Source organism: Panthera leo, chromosome E3 (genome assembly GCF_018350215.1).
Source record: "Panthera leo isolate Ple1 chromosome E3, P.leo_Ple1_pat1.1, whole genome shotgun sequence".
Taxonomy (NCBI): Eukaryota; Metazoa; Chordata; class Mammalia; order Carnivora; family Felidae; genus Panthera; species Panthera leo.
The window spans coordinates 10,603,903-10,627,500 of record NC_056694.1 but is presented as its reverse complement, the minus strand read 5'-3'; the positions used below and the strand labels follow the sequence as shown (position 1 = coordinate 10,627,500).

Genomic DNA, 23,598 nt, shown 5'->3' with positions numbered 1-23,598 from the left:
CCCAGACAGGCCCCTGACCTCGAGAGACTGCAGCCTGGCACAGCCCGGGGAGAGAGAGAGGGAGGGAGGGAGTGGACCTCTGGGCGGTCAAGTGGTGGTGGGGGGGTACGGTGAGGACCCCAGTCCTCTGTGAGGCTGGGTACAAGGAGTCACGGGTGGGGTGGGAGTCGTGAGCGCCCCTCACTGCGGCAAGTTCTGGCTGCCCGGGAGGGAGCGAGAGAGCCAGGGCAGTGAACAGCCGTCCCCCTGGGATTGGGGTCCTATCTCTGGGCCCCCCACTCCCTGGGCTGGTCTCGCTGACCTCACTCTCTCCTCAGAGCCGCAGGGACCACCCAGGGGCCACCCGGGGAAGAGCCCACCCTCGGGGACTCATGGCCACACCCCGGAGCTGTCCCAACTCGGCACATGGACTTCCTGCTTCTGGCTCTCCCCTGCATTTGCTCAAGCTTCTCCCGCCTTCCATCCATCTTCCGCCCCACTCACTGTCCCTCACCCCTTCGTGGCCCAGCCATAGAACTCCCTTGCACTTGGGGACCTCGCCCTTTTTTGGCTTCAGGCATCGAGCACAGCTGACCGCCTCCCCAGAGGGGACAGTGGGTGCGCTCCTGCACCCTGCCATCCCCCTGCACTTTTAGGGAGACTCTTCTTCCCGCCCCACCTGCCAGCCAGCCTCACTCAGACCCCCAGGCCGTGACGATGGGGGCCAGCCCCTCCCACCCGCAGCCTGGCCCTCCAAACCCAAGCCAGGTCAAGGTCATGGCACTGGGACGGCGGACCCCATCCTGAGCTGCAACCTTACCTTGAAAACCCTGTCTCTTCAGGCTCTCGTCCACAAGAGGGTCCCCGGAATCCCTCTCTGGGGGCGGGGAAGGGGGAGGAGAGAAGCCAGGGTGAACAGCCAGCTCCTGGGACCCGGGGACAGGGGCAGTATCTCTAGGGGGGATCCCGGTGGAGAGGGCAGTGGGGACGCCAGGGGAGGCGGGACCAGGAAAGAGGAAGAGGGAGAAGGGATGGTGGCAGAGACCTGGGACCCCTCCCACGCCCGGCGGGCGCCTCAGCCCGCGTCCCTGAACGGGGTACCTTGGCTGTCCGCGATGGGCTCTTTGACTCCCTCGGTGAGCAGCTCGGGTCTGGAAAACACCACAGCAGGGCAATCGCTGAGGCCCCTCCGGGCCTTCCTGGTATAGCTTCAGTCTGCACCCCTGGGCCTCAGCTTACCCAGCTGTGCAACAGGCCCTCCCAGCCCTGGACAGCCCAGGTGTGGGGTCCCCGTCCTTCGCCCTTGTCCTGCCGACCCACGTGTGGTACTGGGGGGGCTGTGCTGGGCTCTGAGGACCCCGCCCAGAGGGAGGCCAGCCTGACCCCAACCCATCGTCACTCAGTTCTGCGATGCTTCCCCACAGGGCCAGTTTGAAGTGCAGAAGCAGACGGCAAGATCTCAGAGCGACAGGGCAGGTCCCGGGTCTCTGACTCACACCCGAGAGCTGCCGGGTCACTTGCAGTCGGGGCCTCGGGGACCGACCCCAGCTCTGCACTAATACCTGTATCTCCAGACCCCACAGAGACCCCCCCAGATGTCATGGCGCGCTCTCTCGACCCCCTTGAGGCGGGTACTGTTTCCATCACTCCATTCACAGGATGCGGAGACTGAGCAACATGCCCAGGGCCACACAGCGGGATCGGGCAGGGCTCAGAAAAGGCCCCCGCCCCCCCTCACGGCCGAGACACCTCCCCACCAGGGCCTCTGCTGTCTCGTCTGACACAGCGGGAGCCCCGCTCGGCTCCTGACTCTCGCAGGTGACAGTGGGGACGTCATTTCACTTTCTGGGACTCAGCTTCCCCATAAGGAGAAGGGGAAGAGGTAGTGGAGAAGTTTCTAAATGCAGCCTGAGGCCTCTTCTGGCCCCTGAGGCTGGGTTCCAAGGCAGGGCTGTGCGTCCTCCTCCCTCAGGCCCTGTGAGCCCAGCTCGGGGCACGTGCCCACGTGCCCACATGCCCGCTGCCAAAAAAGGCAGCGAATCCTCATCCACTGGCCGCCTGACCTGGGGTGGGGGTGCCCTGAGTCTGGCCTTTGGTCTCCCTTCTAGGCAGGGTCTCCTCTGGGCCACTTCTTGGTTACCCCGGTGATGGAGAGCTCATTACCTCTCCCAGCAGCCTCACCCACAGACCCATACTCACACTGAACCCTGGTCCAGCACCCCACCCCCATGACACCCGTCAGGAGATTCGAAGGAGTGGTTTTCCACTACCCGTCCCACTCCATCGTCCCCCCTGGCCCGTCAGCCCTCCTCCAGCCAGCCTGACCTCCCCAACATCCTCAGCCTGCCACAGACTCCAGAACATGCCTCCCTTTCTTCGAGCAGACAGGCCTGCTCTAGCTGGACAAGTCTGCATTACAAACAGGGCATTTAGAATCCGTGCTATATGATAAAGACTTTGGTCTCTGTCTCTGGTTCCTGGGAGGTAAACTCTCATCTTTGGTTATTTCTCGAGTGACGGGAGCGTCTTCGTTATTATTATTCCTGGTTGGGACCCTGGGATCACACCGAAGTTTCTGCTAGGGAGATGATTTGGGATTCTGGAAGACTGACCACGTGATCAGAGGGCTGAGGCTCTGAGCCACCTGCTATCAGCCCACCCTCCTAATTTCTACAGACTGAGCTCAGTCGCATGGCCAATGACCCGATCGAGCATGCCTATGGAAAGAATCCCAATAATAATCATGGACACTGAACTCGGGGCTGGAGGGTGACATATGCCCTGATAACATGGGGACCTCGCCTTTAGTGAGTGCCATTTGGCTGGTCCTGGTCATTACCCTTTATATAAAACGGTAATTGTAATACAGCACGTTCCCGAGGTCTGGGAGTTGTTCTAGCTAATTACTGAACTTGCAGGGAGTTGTGGGAAGCCTCAGATTTAAGACCAGATGCTCAGAAGTGTAGGTGGCCTAGGGACCCCCGAACTTGCAGCTGGGGTCTGAAATGGGCGTGGTCTTGTTGGAGACCATGCCCTGAACCTGTGGCATCTGCTAATGCCCTGTGGTCAGGATCAGAACTCAGTGTAGCGTTACATCAGCCATAGCCCTCTGCCACGACTCCCGGGTAGCGATTTCCTATCCGTGTGAACCCACCCACGATTTTAAGTTTCCAAAAGGTTTCTAAACTTTGGAGAATTTCATGAAAGCAAGGGGTCCTCTCCCCACAAGAATGCACCAAAGAATATGAACATCTGGCTTACAAGCTCAAGGATCGGGGTGTAAAGAATGCTTTCCGATCAAAAGTTTAGAAAGTTTAATCTGATTTGTGCCAGTTGTAATGACTGGTAGAGGTTGTCCAAAGTATGTCCTCCACAAGGATGTGGAGGTCAGGTATAGGCAGAAAGTGTGTCGGTCAATTACTGATGTCTCCTGTAGGTGATGACTTCTCATATATACAAATGTGCAGTTGACCCTTGACGGACATGCGTTTGAACTGTGTGCGTCCATTCACATGTGGATTTTTTTCCAAAAAATACAGTTCAGTACTGTAAACGCATTTTCTCTTCTGTACATTTTCTGTATATAAGTTTTTAAAAAAATTTTTGGTGCTTAGTTTTGAAAGAGACAGAGACAGAGCACGAGTCGGGGAGGGGTAGAGAGAGAGGGAGACACAGAATCCGAAGCTCCAGGCTCTGGGCTGTCAGCACAGAGCCCAATGCGGGGCTCGAACCCGCGAACTGTGAGATCATGACCTGAGCCGAAATCAGACGCTCAACCGACTGAGCCATCCAGGCGCCCCTCTGTTTATAAATTTTTTTAAATGTTTATTTATTTTTGAGAGAGAGTGCACGTGCATGTGGGGAAGGGGCAGAGAGAGAGCGGACAGAGGATCTGAAGTGGGCTATGTGCTGACAGCCCGACTCGGGGCTTGAGCTCCTGAACCGCAAGATCATGACCTGAGCCAAAGTCAGGACGCTTAACCGACTGAGCCACCCAGGCACCCCACTTCTTTACATTTTCTGAACATTTTCTTTTTTCTAGCTTACTTACTTTGTTGTAAAAATATGGTATATAATACATACAACATACAAATTCTTGTTAACTAGCTGTTTATGTTATTGGTAAGGCTTCCGGGTCAACAGTGGGTTATTAGTAGTTACTTTTTTTCTTTTTCCTATTCTTTTTTTATGCCTGATTATAGTTGACATACAATGTTACATTAGTTTCGGAGGTAAGTAGTTAAGTTTTTGGGGAGTCAAAAGTGATACGTGAATTTTCAACTGCATGGGGACTGGGGGTGTCAGGACTCCTAACCTCCATTTTTTTTTTAATGTTTATTTATTTTGAGAGAGAGTGCACGAACACATGCTTACATGTGTGTGCGTGCACATGAGCAGGGGAGGGGAAGGGAGAGAGGGAGAGAGAGAATCCCAAGCAGGCTCTGCACTCTCAGCAGAGAGCCCTACATGGGGCTCAATCTCATGAACTGTGAGGTCCTGACCAAGAGTTGGACACTTAACCGACTGAGCCACCCAGACACCCCTCTAATCCCTGTACTGTTCAAAGGTCAACTTTATATTTTTATGGGCTGAACTGTATCTCCCCCAAATTTCATATATTGAAGCCCGGACCCCCCCGTACCTTGGGATGTGACTGTATTTGAAGCCAGTGTCTTTTAAAAGGTGGTTAAATTTACATGAGGACGTCGGGCGGACCCTCATCCCCTGACTGGTGCCCTTATAAGAAGAAGGAATTAGGTCACATGGAAAGAGCCACCTGGGAGGTATGTACACAGAGAAAAGGCCATATGAAGGCACAGTGAAGAGGTGACCACCTGCAAGCCAGAGAAAGAGGCCCCCAGAGAAACGCGACCTGCCAGCACCTTGATCTTGGACTTCCGGTCTCCAGAGCCAGGGGAGATAAATGTCTGTTACACTTTGTTACTGCCGGCCCAGCACGCTAATATGCATATCTACATACATACACATGAGGCACATACATATACCTTATTCGGATGGAATGCATATACCATAACATTCATCTTTAAAGTACACCAATCTCGGGCATCTGGGTGTTGGTTAAGCATCCGACTTCAGCCCAGGTCATGATCTCACGGTTCGTGAGTTCGAGCCCCGCGTTGGAGTTGGAGCCTGCTTCCGATTCTGCGTCTCCCTCTCTCTCTGACCCTCCCCTGCTCACACTCTCTCTCTCTTTCTCAAAAATAAACATTAAAAAAAAATTTTAAGTATACCAATCTGTGGTTTTCAGCACGTTCAAAGTTGTTTATACAGCTGTCCTTCTACCTAATTCTAGAACATTTACATCGCCCCCCAACGCACCCTTTCCTAAAGTAAGATTAAAATGAGAGGTGGCTCTTTCTCACTTAATACTCCCAACAGCAGTTTTGCTGAGTTTTAAAATGAGAAATAACAAAGTAAGTACACTAAGCGCTCAGTCTCTTAAAATTACCCAGCAAAGCCTTTGCTCCACAGCCCCAAATGCCATGCCCGGCAAAAGCCATCGCTCTCTCCCATTTGAGCCATTTTCTTTGCTTGGCTTGCAGAAAACTGTAATCAGTTAAACTTACTTTTTATTTTATTTTGTTTTATTTTAGTTTAGTTTAGTTTAGTTTACTTTACTTTACTTTATTTTATTTTATTTTTTTTACTTTACTTTATTTTACTTTACTTTATTTTATTTTATTTTAATTTAATTTAATTTTACTTTATTTTATTTTACTTTACTTTATTTTATTTTATTTTATTTATTTTACTTTATTTTACTTTACTTTATTTTATTTTATTTTATTTTACTTTAATTTAATTTAATTTAATTTTACTTTATTTTATTTATTTTGAGAGAGTGGGCGAGTGCAGGGGAGGGGCAGAGAAAGAGAGAGAATCCCAAGCAGGCTCCACATGGTCATTACAGAGCCCGATGCGGGGCTCAAACTCACGAACCGCGAGATCATGACCTGAACTGCAATTGAGAGTCGGACGCTTAACCGAATGAGCCACCCAGGCGCCCCTAAACTTACTTTTTAAAACTGATATATTTTAAAAGACGTGAAATCCTTATCCAGGCAACCACATGAATTTCTCTCAAAGGCTAAGAGAAAGAAGTCAACTCAAAAGGCTGTGCACTGGACCGCTGCATTTGAAGGACATTCTGGAAAAGGCGAAATGATGACAGAAGGTCGATCGGCAGTTGCCAGGGGCTCTAGGGTGGCCAACAAAGGGACACGGGAAATTTTGGGGGTGATGGGACTGTTCTGTGTCCTGATTACAGTGGCGGTTATACGACTGTAAGAGCTTGTCAGAGTTCAAAGAGGGTACACTTAAAAAGGGCGAGGGGCGCCTGGGTGGCTCAGTCAGTCGAGCCTCCGACTCTTGACTTCCGCTCAGGTTACGACCTCTCAGTTCATGAGTTCGAGCCCCACAACGGGCTCCATCTGGCAGCACACGGCCTGCTTGGGATTCTCTTCTCTCTCTCGGCCCCTCCCCTAACTCTTTCTCTCTCTCAAGGTAAATAAACAACTTTTTAAAAAAAAGGGTGAACTTTGCTGAATATGAATTAAACCCTAACACACCTGATGCTAGAAGAAAACAAACCCATCTTGATCGAGTACTTACAGGGCACCAGGCCCTTGGCTGAGCCTTGACCTCCACACTGCCGCTCTGGGAAGCGTATGGTGCTTCCCATTGGACACCCCGAGCAGCTTGCCCAAGGTCACGGGCAGTAACAGGAGGTGCAGACTCAGCCCCAGGAGACCGAGTGTCACCAGGCTCATCGGCCTCCCTTTCTAAGTATAAAGGGGCATAAAAAAATGCTCGTGAGCACAGGAGAAAGGCTGTCCCTGCACTAAACATCGAACCAGGTCAGCTTACCGAGGAGACGCTCTTGACTTGGCTCCTACCTCCGAGGCTTTCAGGTTCTCGATTTGGAGGGAGGGACGGGGCAGGCAGCCCCCATGTGTCCCTTCCCTCCTGAATGTGGACATTCAGGACATTTAGGTCCCCATGCCCTGTCCCCACCCTGACGTCAGCCCTGCCCAGGGGGTGAGTTTTGGGTATCCACCCACCAGAAGGCCCCCCCCACGCACCTCAAACACAACACGCGTCAGATTGACTCCTGACGGCAGCCTCCACCCCTTCCATCTCAGAGAATGGATTACCGCCCCCCAGGGGATCAGCCTTGACGGAGTCATTCGGGCCCCCCTTTCTCCCCCACCCCACGGCCAACATGTCAGCAAATCCCGACAGCCCGTCTTCAGAATGCTGCCTGAACCTGAACTTCTCACCAAGCTCCTACCCTGTCCATGGGGCCAGAGGAAAGCCTCCTCGCTGGTCCCTGCTGCTGCCCCTGCCCACAGTCCCCAGGTAGCCCTCCACCTCATTTAAAAAAAAAAAAAAAGACCAGATCATGTCATATTCTCCTCCGAATCTTCCAGCGAGTTCTCATTAAATGTAAAATAAAATCCGAACTCTTGAAGCCTGTCTGAGACCCTGCATGATCCAGCCCCTGCTCCCTCCCAGGCTTTACCACTCTTTCCTCCCTCAGTCTGCCTAGTCACACCAGCACCTCACTAGTCTTCAAACATGTGAACGTGCCCCTGCCTCAGGGCCTTTGCACCTGCCGCTCCCTCTGCCTGAACGCCCTTTCGCCAGATATCAACATGCCTTGCTTCCTTAAATAGGTTCCTCCTGCCCCTCTCTGCCCCCTGACCCTGTGTCATAGCGTTCGCCTTTGCCCGACATTATATGGTAGTTTTAGTCAATGAGACTGGCCAACTCAAGGGTAGAACTCAGCATTTGCTGCTTCTCACAACCTGCACATGGCTGGCACTCAAGATGTACTTACTGAAGGAAGGCACCACATGTCCATTATTTGGGTCCCTCGGAGCACCCCCTTCCTTGTTCCTCCTGGTGCAAACCAGGCCCCGGGGGAGGGCGCCCTGCTCCACACCCCGTCACCCGCCTGCCACTCTAGGCACAAAGGCTGCCGTGAATCTCCCAATTTGGGGGGCCATCTACTCCCCCAGGGAGGGGGGACAAACTCTTAAGACTCTCCTCTTTCTTGCCACTTTCAACCAAACCAAGCCTAAATTTACGTGATGTAACAGCAGCAACAAACAGGTCACCCCAGACACCCCTCCCCGCCTTAAATCAGTAGCTGCCTCCACCTTTTCCTCAGGGATTTTATATCTGAGTTGGGCACACAGGCTGGATCCCCTGGCGCTCCGCTGGGCCCTCGAAGGCAAAAACAAGGGTGCCTGGGCGGTTATCTCACGGCTTCGTGGGTTCAAGCCCCGTGCTGGACTCCGCACTGACAGTGCAGAGACTGATTGGGATTCTCTCCCTCCCTCTCTCCCCATCCTCCCCACTGGCTCTCTCTGTCTCTCTCAAAATGAACAAACTTAAAAAAAAAAAAAAAAAAAAAAAAGACAAAAATGAGACGATTTTTCCCCCCCACGATTTGGTGCTTCTCCTAGGCGCCGGGCAAGCCCGGAGGGCCCCCCCGTGGACGCGGCCAGCCCTTACCTCTTGATGACAAACTGGATGCTGTTGCTGGCTTCCAGGATCTTCCGGAGCTTGGCGATCCCGAAGCAGTTGGGCCTGCGGAGGGAGATGCCTTCAGGCAGCCCCACCACAAACAGCTCCTCCGGGTACATCAGGAACTTGGAGTAGGGCACCTTGACGGGCTCCGAGATGCCAATGGCCTTGGCTGTGGAGACACGGCTGCTGTAGGGCCACCCAGGGCTACGGGGGCTATGAGCCTCCCGCGTCTGTGCGGGGTGTGTGCGTGTGTGCGTGTGTGTGTGTGTGTGTGTGCAGGTGCGAGGGCTCTCGAGAGTCAGGTGTTAGTTGACCCCCCCAACCTTCCTGAGAGATGGACAGCGTTACCCCCAGTCTGCAGGTAAGAGACCGGGAGCTCAGAGGGGACATGATTCAGTGGCAGAGCCCCAGGGCTGCAGGGTGTGAACCCGAGTCAGTAGGACCCCCAAACCCACACATAGTCAGTGCCCTCATGCACTGAAACCACTGATGGCTGGTGACACCTGGGATTGGCTCCACCCAAGCCCCCTATCCCCTGTGCTGCTGGTACGGCCTTCCAGAGTCCCCCTCCCACCAGAAATAACCCCCAAACTCTGTGTGGCCCAGCACCGCAGCTTAGGAATGGGATACGTTGGAGACCCAGGCCAGCCACTCACTGCCACTAACGCTCAGACAAGCCGAATCATCTCCCCAGGCCTTACTTTTCCTCATCTGTAAAATGGGTATGAGGACGCAAGGGTTTTGTGGGACGGGAGAGCTCATGTGAAACCCCTAGCCAGTGCCCGGCAAACCACTGGGGCCTAACAAAAGAATAGCCTCCTCTCCCCTCCCATACCCTCTTTCCTGGACTCCCAAGTAGGAAAGTCCTTGCTATGTAAGAGTTCTCCTGAGGACCCTGGATGAGGCTGTCTGTGAGAACAGAAGAGCGGTCACTGCAGTGAACAGAATGGGCTCTCCAATGTGCGGCTGAGGCAGACCGAGGGAGCGTGTGGATGAAGAAGGCTGGGGGCCGTGTTTTGGGGGGGAGGGCAATGCCTCAGTTTCCCTGGGTGTCCCCATCCCCTTCCCAGCCCCCGCCCCCCCCCGCCCCTCCCTCCCTCGCCCCTGTGCAGGGAGCAGCGGGGCCCAGAGTCCCTCTGAAAACAGGGTGGCTGGAAGGAGGGCCGGCCACCCTGGGCCTGTCCGGCTCCTTGCTCACCGTATCGCGTGTTGAAGAGCAGTTCCACCTGCTTCCGCAGGGGCCGGATCACGTCACCGTGGCTGTCTGGAAGGCAAAAGGCAGCCTGTTGGGCCTCCCCAGGGGCAGCAGGACCCCGCTCCTCAGCTCATGTCCCAGCTCTGCCAGCACCAAGAATGACCCCGCATTGGGACCTTGGAAGGGAGGGAAAGCCGGGTGGCGGCGGCGGGTAACCTCTTTCCCCAGAAATGGCACCCCCAGACTGGTCCGCAGGGTTCCCAAACTCAAACGTCTGCTCTTAAAGTCGGGTCTAAGGTACCACCAGGGCTGAATGGTGATTTGGAAGATTTTGGCAATTTTGCGGCCGAAGAATGACCAGAGACCTTTCTAAGGGTGTGTGTGTCACTCTAGACCAGCTCGGGAAGTGACTTAGCTAGTGGCGGAATGGTAAGCCTGTAAATTGAGTATGCCGCCACCAGGTGGCAGTGGAATTTTCTATCCCTGCCCCTGGTCAGGCTGGGTTTGGGGAAATGACCATTCTCTCCTCTCACAGCCACTCATTCCGTTCCAGGGGCAGAAACCCCCAAGAGGAAACACACACACATCCCCGCTTTGACCTCTCTTCCTGCACACTACTCTCACTCAACAGGAAGGGAATGAGCCGTGTTCCTGAGAATGAGCCGGTCTGTTGGACACCAAGCCAATTTTATGCTTTCCGGCCTCCATTCTACTTGCTCAGTCTCCAGACTTAAAACCTTTGTGAAAGAAGCATGGTGTGTATAAAAACAAAGAGAATGCTCTGCATTTCGCGCACCAGAAAGAGCTGCTTGTACCTCTGACCAGGTGCCTCCTAGTTCTAGAAGACACATCTGTAAACTCCTCCCACCTTTAGGAAGCCCACAGGACCCTCACCTCCAACGGGGTGTCAGAAAGAACCGGAGACAATGGGGAGAGGAAGGGCGGGGGAGGCGAGGAGAGGTGGGGTGTGACGGGGAAGGTGGACAGAGCCTCACCTTCTGTGGGCCTCTCTTCAGGCCGCGGGTCCTCGCTGGGGCCTTTCTCTGAAAGAGAACAGAGGGTGCCAGGAAGCCACGTGCATCATCTGCTGGGCCCTGTGCTGCAAAAGTCAGGCCGGACAAGTGGGGGGCGTAGAGCACAGCATGGCAACTCCCCAGGTGGGGCTGGGGACCCTCACCCTGCACAGGGACTAAACTTGCATCATCGTGCATCATCTGCTGGGCCCTGTGCTGCAGAAGTCAGGCCGGACAAGTGGGGGGCATAGAGCACAGCATGGCAACTCCCCAGGTGGGGCTGGGGACCCTCACCCTGCACAGGGACTAAACTTGCCCTCCTTGTGAAGGCACGAGGAGGGCACGTTCAGAGACCAGGTGTCGGAGCACATTTGGTACCTCTGGGGACCAGACCCGAGTCAGTCCGTTCTTTCCACGTGCTGGGTTCTGTTCTAGGCACTGAGGACACACGGGAACAAGACAAACCCTGTCCTGCTGTGACGCCAGATAGAACATGTAATGCCAGTCAGCAGTGATGCCGTAAGAGAAGCAGTTGGATGAGGGGACAGAGGGGGAGGGCGAGTGGGGAGCGTGGACCTATCCTGGGTCAGGTGGTCCAGGGGGCTCTCTGATGAGATGGCACTGACCTTGGCCTAAGCTCCCAGCTCGGACCCAGCCTTGTCCCCAGGAAGCGAGGACATGGTGAGTGAGCAACTCGAAAGGTGGGTGGTAAAGCTGCATGGGGGTGGGGGCTCCTGGTGGCCAGGGTGGGGGGGAAGGGCTGAGGAGAGGGGTCTTCCTGCAGGAGGGGGATACCTGCCTGGATACGAGGGTCTATGATACGAAAAGCAGCAGGGGGGGAGCAGGGAGGGAAGAGCAGCTTGGGTGGTGGGTAAACTGAGATTTTGGCTGCAGGAAGAAGTACATGTACGTGGATGGGGGGGGGGGTGCTGGGGCGAGGGGGCAGGCACACCGCGGGGCCTCCCTGAGCAGCGGCCCATTATTGCCAGGGTTTGGAGGAAGGAAGGCATCGGGGATTTTCAACGCTTGAAACAACCGGAAGGAGGCTATCATCTGGGAAGCCCGCTGGCACTCTGGGCGGCCAGGTGCTTTCACACGCGGGAATGACCCTTCACGACGTGTAGCGGAGCTGGAAAGTGGTGCAACAGGTGGACCCCAGGCCTGCCACACTCCCGGCCGGTGCCCGTCTGCTCCCCCGCCAACTCCTGCAGGGAGCACTTGGGGACAGAGGGATACAGGGTGCTGTCCCCGGTCCCGGACAGGATCGTGAACAGGAAGGAAAGGGGCTGATCCTGGGGAGAGCTGCCAAGAGTCAAAATTCGCTCAGGATGGAGGGAAAGTGAGCCTGCGTCTGGGATCACTGGACAAACCCAAAGTTTGGGGCTCAGCTCCGAAGGAGCTGAAAGGTTCTGGAGGGTTTCACCTATGCTCAGCTGACTTGAAAAGGTAGAGGGCCAGCCCTGGGCACCCTGTGGGCGGTGGGTGCTGGGCCCTCCTGACTCTGCACGAAGGATTTACTCTGGCTGCAGTGACAACCCCAGCAAGCTGTGGTCCAGCACAACAAACCGCCTGGAAACGGCTCTCGACCAACGACACAGGGCGATTTAGAGGATCACTATCCCAGCTCCCTCCTCACTTGGCTGCCTAACTCCAACGCGTGCTTTACGTGGCTCTCTGGTCCCGTGGCTCAGTGGTCCGCAGCGGTAACGGGCCTCGTAACACTTCCTGCCTCCCACCCCACGCCGGCACACCTGGATCTCCTCCCAAATAGACGCATGCAAGCAAAGCCTTATCTCAGGGTCAGCTTCTGGAAGGTCCTGCGGTTTGTGCCATTTCTAGAGGAAGAGGGGGGCGGACAGGGAGAGAGGAGTGTGGTGGGACCGGCAGAGCCACCAGGGGATTTCCCTGGGCAGGGACCTGTGACAAGAGGAGCCAGGTAACTATCAGTCCCAGGTGAAGGGAACCGCCCAAGTGTGAATCTAGAGCACCAATGAAGGTTACAAGGTGGTCCAGAGGGACACGAAGCCAGAGGGAGACCTGGCCAGGGAGTCCGTCCCTGCTGCGAGCTGTCCGTGTGCCGTCTTCCCGGCAGGATCAATAATCTGGAGAGCTGATAGGGATAGGACCAGCCCCAGCTCCCCACCGAATCCAGGCATCTTCAGCCCCACTATGGAGGGGCTTAAACTGGGGGGGCACCTGGAGGGCTCAGTCGGTTAAGCATCCGACTTTGGCTCAGGTCATGATCTCACAGTTCGTGGGTTCGAGCCCCAAATCAGGCTCTGTGCTGACAGCTTGGAGCCTGGAGCCTCCTTCAGATTCTGTGTCTCCCTCTCTCTGCCCCTCCCCAGCTTGTGCTCACTCTCTCTCTCTCACTCTCTCAAAATAAATAAATAAGCATTGGGAAAAAAAAAAAAAAAGGAAGGAAACTAAGCTGGGTCGACTCCTAGGGGCTCTGACCCATGTGCGTTGGGGTCCCAAATACCAAACGTGGGGAACTTGCCGGACCCTCCACCCAGACGTTGGAGGCTGGGCTATTTACCCTGAACGAGCCCAGTCACGTGCTCACTGCTCCCCCCGTTTTCAACAGTGAATAACCGGAAATAGCCTCAAGAAATGATCAACGACACGCAAATACCATGGTGCCGTAGAGAGACAGCCAAAGCACCAGCTTGTGCAAAAGAGTAGCAGCATCCATTAGGACTTAGCAATGTGCAGAAAGAAAAGACACATGAAGTATGGATGCTAAACTAATAGCTGCCCAAGGAGGGGGCAATGCAGCTTTCCCTGCACGGTTCTATAGCATTTATTTTACAATGCACACGTGCAACCAGAAAAACACATGCCTGGACACACACACACCCTTCTGATCCACGGTGGTCCTGAAAACCTTCAAATCTTCACACTTGACCAGTGCCGAGCGGTGTGCTTTGAAAGAAGCCTTGGGTCGGCAGCCCAAGGCCAGGCCTCAGGTTCCCACTCGGCCAAACCAAAGAAGAGAAGCCTTTCCGATAGAAATGGACCAGGGTAGGGGTGCCTGGGTGGCTCCGTTGGTTAAGCGTCCAACTTCGGCTCAGGTCATGATCTCGCGGTCTGTGAGTTCGAGCCCTGCGTCGGGCTCTGTGCTGACAGCTCAGAGCCTGGAGCCTGCTTCCGATTCTGTGTCTCCCTCTCTCTCTGACCCTCCCCACTCACACTCTGTCTCTCTCTCAAAAATAAATAAACGTTAAAAAAAAAAAAAAAAGAAAGAAAGAGAAAGAAATGGACCACAGCCATACGGGTCCACGGCCGCCCAGCCCCCCTGGTGTCCAGACTTGAGACAGACACCCACGGTCTTCTCTAACAGCGCTGTGAACACAGCCAGGTGCCGTGCGACCTTAGCGGCCGGGCCACTCTGTCCGCTCATCCTGAGCCTCCACAGTTTCTCCAAGACTGCTACCAAGTCCGGTCCTACCCGGCCCATCGAGAATATTCTTTCTTCATTTCCAAGGTATTAAAAGCACATCATAACCGATGGAGGGAATTCCGAAAAAGATAACTCGCTTAACCTAACATAGCTACTGTTCTCGCCGATCCTCTGCTTTGTTTATTGAACCAGTGATTATGTCTTCAACGGTTGCAAACAGCAGCCCTGTGCCCTCACATGCTCCCCGCCGTGTTGCCTATTTTTGGTGGCTGCTGACAGCCCGTCAGGAGGATGCCATCAACAGCTCCCCGGACAGGTGGGCTGGCTCTTTCCAGGTTTTCGCCGCTACCAGTAACATGGCCACGAACGTCTCTGTGCAGAAAACGGTGTCCGTATTTCAGATCATTTCCTAGGACTGGACCCCTGGAACTACCGACATCACTCATTTTGATGGCTCTTGCAGCTGACAAATTTCTTTAAAAGGCAACTCGGGGATGCGCATTCTTCCCAGGACTAGGAGCACCCAGTTCCCAGTATGCTCCACGGAGGTTCTGCCCAACTAAGGGGTGCAAAAGAGATGCCCCTTAGTCCGAGCCCTCGTCTCTCGGAGGCCGCACGCGTCTGTTTTGCTGGCTGTCGCTTTCTTTTTTTGTACAATCATCCGTTCACGTTGTGGTGGACACTGGGACGTCCCGCTCCGGTCCCCTTCGAGGAAATGCTTGTTGGCCCAGCAGCAGGGAATGTGGGCAGCTGGCGGCAGGTGCCCCCGTGAGGGGCGGCTCCCATCCCACGACTGGTTGAGGATGTCCCAGCCCAACTCGGAACAACCCCACGGGGCCATTCTGGCTCTAGAGTTTCCCATGGTGCTGGCAGATGCCGTTGCTGGGGCTCCATCACGGCTCTAACTCCCCAGCGGCAACCCCCCCAAACTTCCATCCCGTGTCTTACATAGATGCATCTAATGGCCCCCCCACACACATTAAACTCCATCCCAGAGTCCGTCCCCCGGGGAACCCTGCCCATGACATGGTCCTCGGGTTGTGAATGTTTCCTGTGATTCCAGCCCGGTGTTCTGGCCTCTGACGGCCACGGGGAACATCACTCCTCGGTGCACCGTCCATTCTTTCTGGAAACTGCATCGTCTTGCTGTCTGAACCGCCTTCACCCAACTGATAAAAACAAGAAGGAGGACCGAGCCCAGCAGGACACCGTGGGAAAGCTCCCCCAGGAGGAGGCTGGAGTCCCCGTGCAGCCCTGCGTCCCCAGCTGGCCCACAGTCAAACCCAGATCCCAAGCCGACTCAGTCCCAAAGAATGAGCCCACGCTGCCTGGCTCCCTTCTAATGGTCCAGTCATCTGTGCGGAAATCTGTTTCCGAACCGAGCCTGGGACAGGTGCACCTGTTTGGAGTTTGGACAAACCGTCCTCTGGAAGTCTGTTTCCCATGGCCGGCTCATCCTCTGTCCCCCCATGACTTCTAGGCGCTGTGGACAGTGGATCTTACGTATTGTCCGCCTGGGATCCAATTCCTCAGAAGCTGGAGACCTCCACTCCATCACAGCGGCTCTGTAGACCCTATCCCCTCACTGAGTGTTACTCCCAGGTCCTGCTCAGCTTTCCTGTTTCCAGGCCATTCTCTCTAACAGAGAAGATGGACGCGGACACGGAGCAGAGACGTTCTGCTTCCATTCGGTCACCAATTAACACGGCCCCATCCTCCTGGGCCAGCCGGAAACCTCCTGTATTTCTCCAGTCATGAATCTGTTTTTGGTTGGGGAAAAAATTTTAAGTGCAGAAAAGCACACAGAATGTCATAACAAACACCCATGTATCCACCAGCTGGAAAGGATATATGTTAGCATTTGTCATATTTGCACCTAATTTTTTTTACATGTTTATTTTTGAGAGAGAGAGAGAGAGACAGAGAGAGAGTGAGAGAGACAGAGAGAGAGAGAGAGAGAGAGAGGGATTGCACCAAGGAGGGACAGAGAGAGAGGGAGACACAGAATCCGAAGCAGGCTCCAGGCTCTGAGCTGTCAGTACAGAGCCCGATGAGGGGCTCGAACCCATGAACCATGAGATCATGACCCGAGCCGAAGACGGACACTTAGCTGACTGAGCCACCCAGGCACCCCCTGCCCTAATTTTTTAAATAAAACATTAAATCACACCGTTTTTATGTTTCTAGACTTTCATAAATTCTGTATCTCCCCTACCCTTCTGCACTTGCTTTCCACACTGAACCTTACATTTTTGAGACCTCTTTGCACCGTTTGTTTATTTAGTTTTCCTGTTGTTATATAATCTCTACACCCAACTCGAGGCTCAAACTCAACGACCGCGACATTAAGAGTCGCACGCTTTACCAGCTGAGCCAGCCAGGTGCTTCTGTGCTAGTCATTTATTTATTTTATTTACTTTAATTTTTTTTAACTTTAGAGAGAGAGTGCACGAGCAGGGCAGAGGGGAAGAGGGAGAGAGAGAGAATTCCAGGCAGGATCCACGCTGCCTGGAGCCCAATGTGGGGCTCGAACCCACGACCCTGGGATCATGACCTGAGCTGAAATCAAGAGGCAGATGCTCAACCAACTGAGCCACCCAGGCACCCCTGGGCTGCTCACTTAAGTGCCATATGGTAGCCTTAAGCACCCCCACTGCCCCCCCTCCCCAATGAGGCCTACACGGGGCATCACACACATGGGAAACAAACAAAAGCCAGTCCCCTCCTTCAAGTTTCATGGTCTGGCCCTGCATCCTTTACTACAGAGATTTCCAAATTTGAATCATTTGAGTACTAACGTCATTTTCTGCCGTACCCGTGAACCCTGTGTACTATATATTTTACATACTATTTGTTTCGTCTTTGTGATAATCAACTTCTAAACTTTACCTATGAACATTCTTATTTTTCCCATCTATAATAATCACAGAATGTCTGTTAATAATGCTTTGAGATGGGAGTTGGGCATCTGAGATTCATTAAATAACTCTTTTCAATTTTGGGTGTTTTTGAACACTTCCAAAATAAAATTAAAAAGACAAAACACAGAGAACACCGTGCCCTCCCCACAGCTGTCTACCTGCTGGACCACTCCTCTTGGCTAGGACAGCACAATAGACTGTGTCTGCCTTTGTTCTCATTCTTCCGTGGTTTATTCTCAACCCCACGGTCAGAGCAAATACTGTCAAAATGTCCCTCATGAGCTCCAACCACCCCCCCATGAGAAATTTCTGTCTCCTCAGAGTCAAGCCCTCACTCCTTCCTTCGACATACTCGCCCTGCATAACCCACACCATCACCTACCTCCTTGACCTCGCCTTCCCTAACTCACTCTGCTCCAGTCACCCAGGCCTCCTTGCTTCTCCTTGAACATGCTGGATGCAACCCACCTCAGGGCCTTTGCACACGCCGGTCCCACTGCCTAGAAAGCTCTTTCCTGACGTCCAATGGCTCCCCCCTCCTTCAGTTCTTTGCTCCAACGTCACTTTCTTAGCGAGCTCCTCTCTGACCACCCAAGGCCTGTAATAACCACCGCACGCCCACCCCCTCACACTTCCCCCTCCTGGCTTGTTCTCCCCCGACTGCATTTACCACCATCTGACTTCCTACTTTACCTATTGATTTCTTTACTCTTTGTCTCCCTACACTAGGAGCACAGGGACCTTGGTGTTTGGTATACATACGTCTCTGTCCCCAGCACCTCCTGGTACACAGTAGGTGCTCAATAAATACTTGTTGAACAAACGAACACATTAATTCACATGGGGGTTCCTGGGAACAATGCAGAGGCCAGACAATGTAAACCAAGGCCTACAAGTTTCCAGAAAAAAATCTGGCCTGTACAGGGAGTCAGGCATACCCTGGGTTTTCTCTAAATCAATAGCAAGGAAAGCCTGGGGGCTTCCTGGCCCACCCCTCCCAGTATGCCCCAGGGAGGTGGGGTCCTAGCCCGTTTCTTACCAGTCAGCATCTCCATCCCATAACCAGAATCTTCCGAGGGCAGATGCCCAGGCATTGAGTCTGTCATTTCCTCCGAGGCTGGCGAAGGGTCTGGGAAATGACAACAGCATCTTCTGTCTATCCTACCCTGTCACGGTCCCCCAGGGACCCCCCCAGAGCAGGACCTTTAAGGAAGCCGTGTCCTAGAAGTCTGGGAGGACAGCTTTAGTGACCAGTTGTGCCAGAGGCCAGGCAGGTGCCTGAGGGGTGTGGGACCCCACGCTGAGCCTCCAGAGACCAAATACGCTCTCTTCTTCACAGATGTGGAAACTGAGGCTCAGGGGGTTCTAAGTCTGGAATCAAACGCAGGCCCTCTTATTCCTATACCTTTTCTTCTCCTCCCTCCTGCCTACAAACCCCAGGGGAGCCAGGCCTGAGCAGGAAGGTCGGAGGGGGGGAACTTCAGGAAGGTCTTGGAGCTGAGAGACATTCCCAACACAGAGGGCAGACATGGCTGCAGGAAGCGCAGGTGATACCCACCGCTGCTCGCAGGGTCAAACTAGAGAAACAGCGGCCTGGAGACCCCTTCTTGGCCCTCGGGAGACAGAGAGGACAGCCGGGGAGGGGACATGGTGGTTCTGGCAGGTCCAGGAGCCCTGCTCTGGGAGCTGCTCGATTCCTATAGGTTCAGGCTGGGCAGGCCGCGTAAGAGGGTCAGCCCTTCAGACACCTGTTCCTTACCTGGGACAGTGACCTGAATGATATCTAGATCTTCTGGTTCGATTTTAATGGGCCTCAGCCCACTCAGCTCCCCTGACGTTCCTGTGAAGAAGAAAGGAGGGGTCAGGTGTGGGTGGGTGCGAGCTGGGCTGGGCAAAGCGAACTGATTCTGGAGCATTCCTGTGTCTGTGACTTGTTAGTAGGGCCCCGGGAAAAGTCAGGCTGGCCCCAAGCTCCTGCCCAGACCAGGAGTGGAGGGTAAAGCAGGCCCTCAGGCCCGTCCTGGTGTCTCTAGTTTATAGGCTCGGCAACTGAGGCACACAGAGGAGAAGCCACTTGTCACAGAGTAGTGGTAACGCCAGAATTCAGGTCTCCTGACATCCCCCCCACCTCCAGCCCCCCCACCGGGGAGCTCCCAGCAAGCTCTGGGGCCTGGGGGGCAGGGGTGGGCAGAGGTAACTCATTAGTAGTACTCCCAGCTCATGGTCTGAGCTGGTCTCCTCCCCAAGGCTGCCGGGTGGGGCTGGCAGATGTCCTCTTACCCCAGGACACACACAGCAGGGTTCCGCGTCTCCTTACCTGGCCCACAGTCTTCAGACACGCCGTTCTTGTCTGACCTGTGGGAAGGAAGGAAGGAAGGAAGAAAGGGGGGGAGGGAGGGAAGGAAGGAAGGAAGTGGGGGAGGGAGGGAGGCAGGGAGGGAATGAGGGAGGGAGGGAAGGAAGGAAGGAGGGAGGGAGGGAGGGAAGGAAGGAAGGAAGGAAGGAGGGAGGGAAGGAAGGAAGGAAGGAACGAAGGAAGGAACGAAGGAAGGAAGGAGGGAGGGAGGGAGGGAAGGAAGGAAGGAAGGAAGGAAGGAAGGAAGGAAGGAGGGAAGGAGGGAGGGAGGGAGGGAGGGAGGGAGGGAAGGAGGGAGGGAGGGAGGGAGGGAAGGAAGGAAGGAAGGAAGGATGGAAGGAAGGAAAGAAGGAAGGAGGGAGGGAGGGAGGGAAGGAGGGAGGGAGGGAGGGAGGGAAGGAAGGAAGGAAGGAGGGAAGGAGGGAGGCAAGGAAAGAAGGAAGGAAGGAAGGAAGGAAGGAAGGCAGGAGGGAGGGAGGGAAGGAAGGAAGGAAGGAAGGAAGGAAGGAGGGAGGGAGGGAGGGAAGGAGGGAGGGAGGGAAGGAAGGAAGGAGGGAGGGAGGGAGGGAAGGAGGGAGGGAAGGATGGAGGGAGGGAGGGAGGGAAGGAAGAAAGGAAGGAGGGAGGGAGGCAAGGAAGGAAGGAAGGAAGGAAGCCAAGAAACAACACACATCAGCCCTAGCTCTCCCCTCCAGGCAGCCAGGAACCCACAGAGGCTGCCAATGCCGAACGCACCCCCGTCCACGGTCACTCCTGTCCCCACAGGATGGGCCTCCCCATGAGCGAGATTCCCAGAGCCTGGTCTCTCAGGACAACAGTTGCCGGCTGGCCCAGCAGAGATTCTGCTTCCTATCCTGGGGTGAACAGTCTGGGCACCCACCTTCCCCACCGGGTGGGAGCTCCTGGGGCCTGGGTCTGGCCAGTCTGGGAGCCCCACAACTGAGCACGGTGGGGTTCAATGAGCACTTCCTGGTGGGATGGGGAGCTGAGAGGCCACCAGCCTGGAGTGGGGACAGAGGTCTGGGAAGAGAGGTGGGCAGCAAAGTTGGGCAGGGCCCCTGGGATGGGGAATTCAGTGACTCCACAGAGCACTGTCGGGGAGGCCTGGGCTGGATGCGGTGATTCTGGGACAAAGGGACCATCCCTGGCCCCCAGGAGCCCAGAGCCCGGGTCGGGGGGGCACCGGTGGGCGGTGACGACCAGGCCGTGAGCTGAGCGCAGGGCCTTGTGGACACGCAGGACCGCTGCCTGACCTAGTCTGGGTGCAAAGGAAGGGCTCCCGCGAGAGACATCAGGCAATATCCGGCTAAGATCCTGAGTGGGGACAAGGGTTCTCCAGCTGGAAAACGGTCGGCAGAGAATCTGTCCCTTCAGATTCTCCCTGGCCCGCAGCAGGGTGGGGACACAGGCGGGAGGGGGCTCTGCGTGGAATGACCCTGTGCCTACCCGGGGTGTCGCGGTGTGAGGCTGTCAGGAGACGCCGGGCACAGCATCCTCTGGCCAGCCCCAGGCCTTGCTCCCCGCTGCAGTGACACTATCAGCCCAGCGCCGGTGGGGGGGGGGGGGTCTTACCGAGCGGTCCCAGGCAGGTCGAGGACAGTGGCACGGGAGACCTCTGTAGAGGTGTCCTCCGGTGGGCTGGCTGGCTCCAGCTTTGTGGGGTCTTTGGTAAACTTGTTCCCTGGGTGGAGAGACGAGGAAGGTCAGGACAAAGGCCCGCCAGCCTCCAGCCTGTGGGACACGCGGGCACGGGCCTTGGTGGGAGGCTCTCGGGGGCGCCCTTTGTGGGTCGTCTGGCCTCTGCCAGGCCAGGAACAGGTCCTGAGCAGAGATGCCTCCTGAGAGAAGGAACATGGGCCCCGGCGCCGGAGGAGGCCAGGGATCCGGGAGGATTACAGGACGTCTGTCCCCGACCTCACGTACACTCCTAAGGCTGAGGGAACCCTCCAGAAAATGGCCGATGCCCCCAAGGCATACTGCGGGACCCCTCTCTCATTTAATTAGCGGAGAACCCCAGAGGAAGTTGGGTGCCCTCATCGCCCCCCGTTTCACAGATGTGGAAAGTGAGGCTCCTATAACCCTGCCCAGGTCACAAAGCTGGCGGGCCACAGGGCCAGGACCAGGACCCAGGTCTGCTGAGCTCCAAGATCTGTGCTCCCTTTGCTGCATCACGCAGAGCCCTCCTCTTCTTCCTGAGGGGCGTGCCGCCTACTGGTTACGGCCCGGGCTCGGGGCCACACGCCTGGGTTTGCGGCCAGCCTCACGGCTTACTGGCTGGGCTTTAGGGAGAAGAGCAGAACCCGCCTCACAGGACTGTTCAAAACGAAATTAAAGTAGAACGGACAGGCTCCCAGCCAGCCTGCCCGCCGCACGTTAGTATTCAGCAAACGTTAGCTTTACTGTCCCTGAAGGGGGCATCTGCACCGGGAGCTGGGGGCTGTGTCTGCCCGGGGTGCGGTGGCCACGCCCAGGCCCCCTCCCCACGCCAGGGTCCCCGTAGGTTGGCGGCTCAAGCCCTCGGGGGCATCAGCTCAGAGGTTCAGAATGGACGCATGGTACCCGCACATACCTGTGAAAATTCGCTCATCGAACATCCTGGGGAGAGGAGAGAGACAGGTATGAGAGCAATGCAGGCCAAGGGCTCCCCCACCCCCCCGGGCTCAGGGACAGGCCTCCAGGCCCCCTCGGTGATGCTCACTCCAGTCCCAAGCACACGGCTGCCGCTGCAGCCCGGAGTCCTGGGCTGGCCACGCGTGGGGGAGGAGAGGCCACCGTTCAGAACAGCCAGGAGCACTTCTCTCCAGCCAGGGCGGGCTGGTCCTGGAGGGTCCGGGCTGTCCACCTCGGTGCCCCAGCCCCGAGCTCCTTCTGGCCACAGGTGGCAGACGATATATACCCCTTTCCCGCCAGGGCCCCGTGGGCTTCGACCCATCATGTCCTGTGTCTCAGTGACAGGTACGGGGACCGACCCTGCTCCCAAGAAGCTCCGTGTTGACTGCAACGAGCCAGGCCTGTCACCACATCGTAGCCATGCGGGTGACACAGGGGACCCCTCACACGGGAGCCAAGGCGCCCCAGTCTGAGAAGGAGTCTGGGAAGACTTCGGGGGGGAGGGGAACAGCCTTCCATGCTGGGCTCGGGCACGTGCTCTCTGCCCCGTGGGCAATGGGGAGCCCCCGAGGGCAAGGTGGCACTTTCAGACCACCCCATCACCACACAGACCGCGGACTGGAGGAGGGGTGGCTGGGGGCCTGCGACCATTCAGGACCCTCGCGTCATCCCGGAGAGACACCTGAAGTCTCAGCCAGGAACACGGGGGTGGGGTGGAGGTCGGCAAGGAAGCTGGGGTCAGCTGCCTGTCGGCCTTCAGGGCTGGTATTCTTTCTGTCCACCCGGGCTCCCACCTTGGTGGCACCCACAGGGGTGGGGAGCTAGTGGTGGGGGTTCCTGAGCAGAGTCTGTGTGCCATGGAACAGCCGGACGAGGGGACAGGGCCTCGGTTGTGACACTCAGGCTACAGATGCTACACGAGACACAAGAAAGGATGTCGGAGCCCGAACACAAGGGCCTAGTAATGCCCAAGGCCAGGCCAGCAGAAAATTCAGAGGCCAAAAAGTCAGCGTGGGAGGCAGGCAAGGCCCGGGGTCTGACCTCCCGTTCTCGTTCTGAGGGGCCCCGCCTTCCCCGCTGCTCCTGGGGGCCCCCACTTATCTGGGTCCCCTAAGGCTGAGAAGGAGCCATGGGACTAACTCTGGGAAGACCGACTTCCTCTCCGAGCCCTGCTTCCTGCTTCCTCTGCCCCACCCGGTGACAGGGAGGCTGCTGGCCTCGACTCTGGTTTTATCATTTACGGTGTTACCGTCGTCCATCAGGGAGACAGCGCCCGTGGCCTGCCAGGTTCCCTGGGAGGAGGATTGGGGGGCAGATGACAGGGAGGTCTGACGAGGCTCCAGGACCATGACAGATGCCCTCGGGAGCCGCCAGGCCCACAAGGGGTGCTTGATGGGCACCGACCAGCAGTTGCGGTCAATCTTCCGAACACATCCCAGAGTCCCCGGACCCCCTCCGCATGCTTTTGCCCCTTATGTTCTGCCTTAGGTAGAACGGATGTGTCTGCCCCTCAGGTGTCAGCTTGGACCCTGACACTCGGGGCTGGTGTCCTGGTGGGAATGGGC

At 55.9% G+C, this 23,598-nt stretch overlaps 1 protein-coding gene across 2 annotated transcripts in view; it reads right to left on the bottom strand.

Moving 5' to 3' along the window:
• The window catches only part of GTF2IRD1 (GTF2I repeat domain containing 1), a 115,440-nt gene that overhangs the window by 35,083 nt on the left and 56,759 nt on the right, over window positions 1–23,598 (bottom strand). Inside the window, exons 10-19 of one of the 2 annotated variants that reach the window (XM_042922196.1) lie at window positions 21,993–22,018; window positions 20,996–21,104; window positions 19,385–19,422; window positions 18,827–18,907; window positions 18,107–18,196; window positions 10,726–10,773; window positions 9,734–9,799; window positions 8,521–8,704; window positions 1,081–1,130; window positions 800–856 (exon numbers count right to left, since the gene is read on the bottom strand). In XM_042922196.1, coding sequence (XP_042778130.1) covers window positions 800–856; window positions 1,081–1,130; window positions 8,521–8,704; window positions 9,734–9,799; window positions 10,726–10,773; window positions 18,107–18,196; window positions 18,827–18,907; window positions 19,385–19,422; window positions 20,996–21,104; window positions 21,993–22,018 — 749 coding nt within the window. The remainder of the gene's footprint in view (window positions 1–799; window positions 857–1,080; window positions 1,131–8,520; window positions 8,705–9,733; window positions 9,800–10,725; window positions 10,774–18,106; window positions 18,197–18,826; window positions 18,908–19,384; window positions 19,423–20,995; window positions 21,105–21,992; window positions 22,019–23,598) is intronic. The other variant, XM_042922197.1, reaches the window with a different exon arrangement.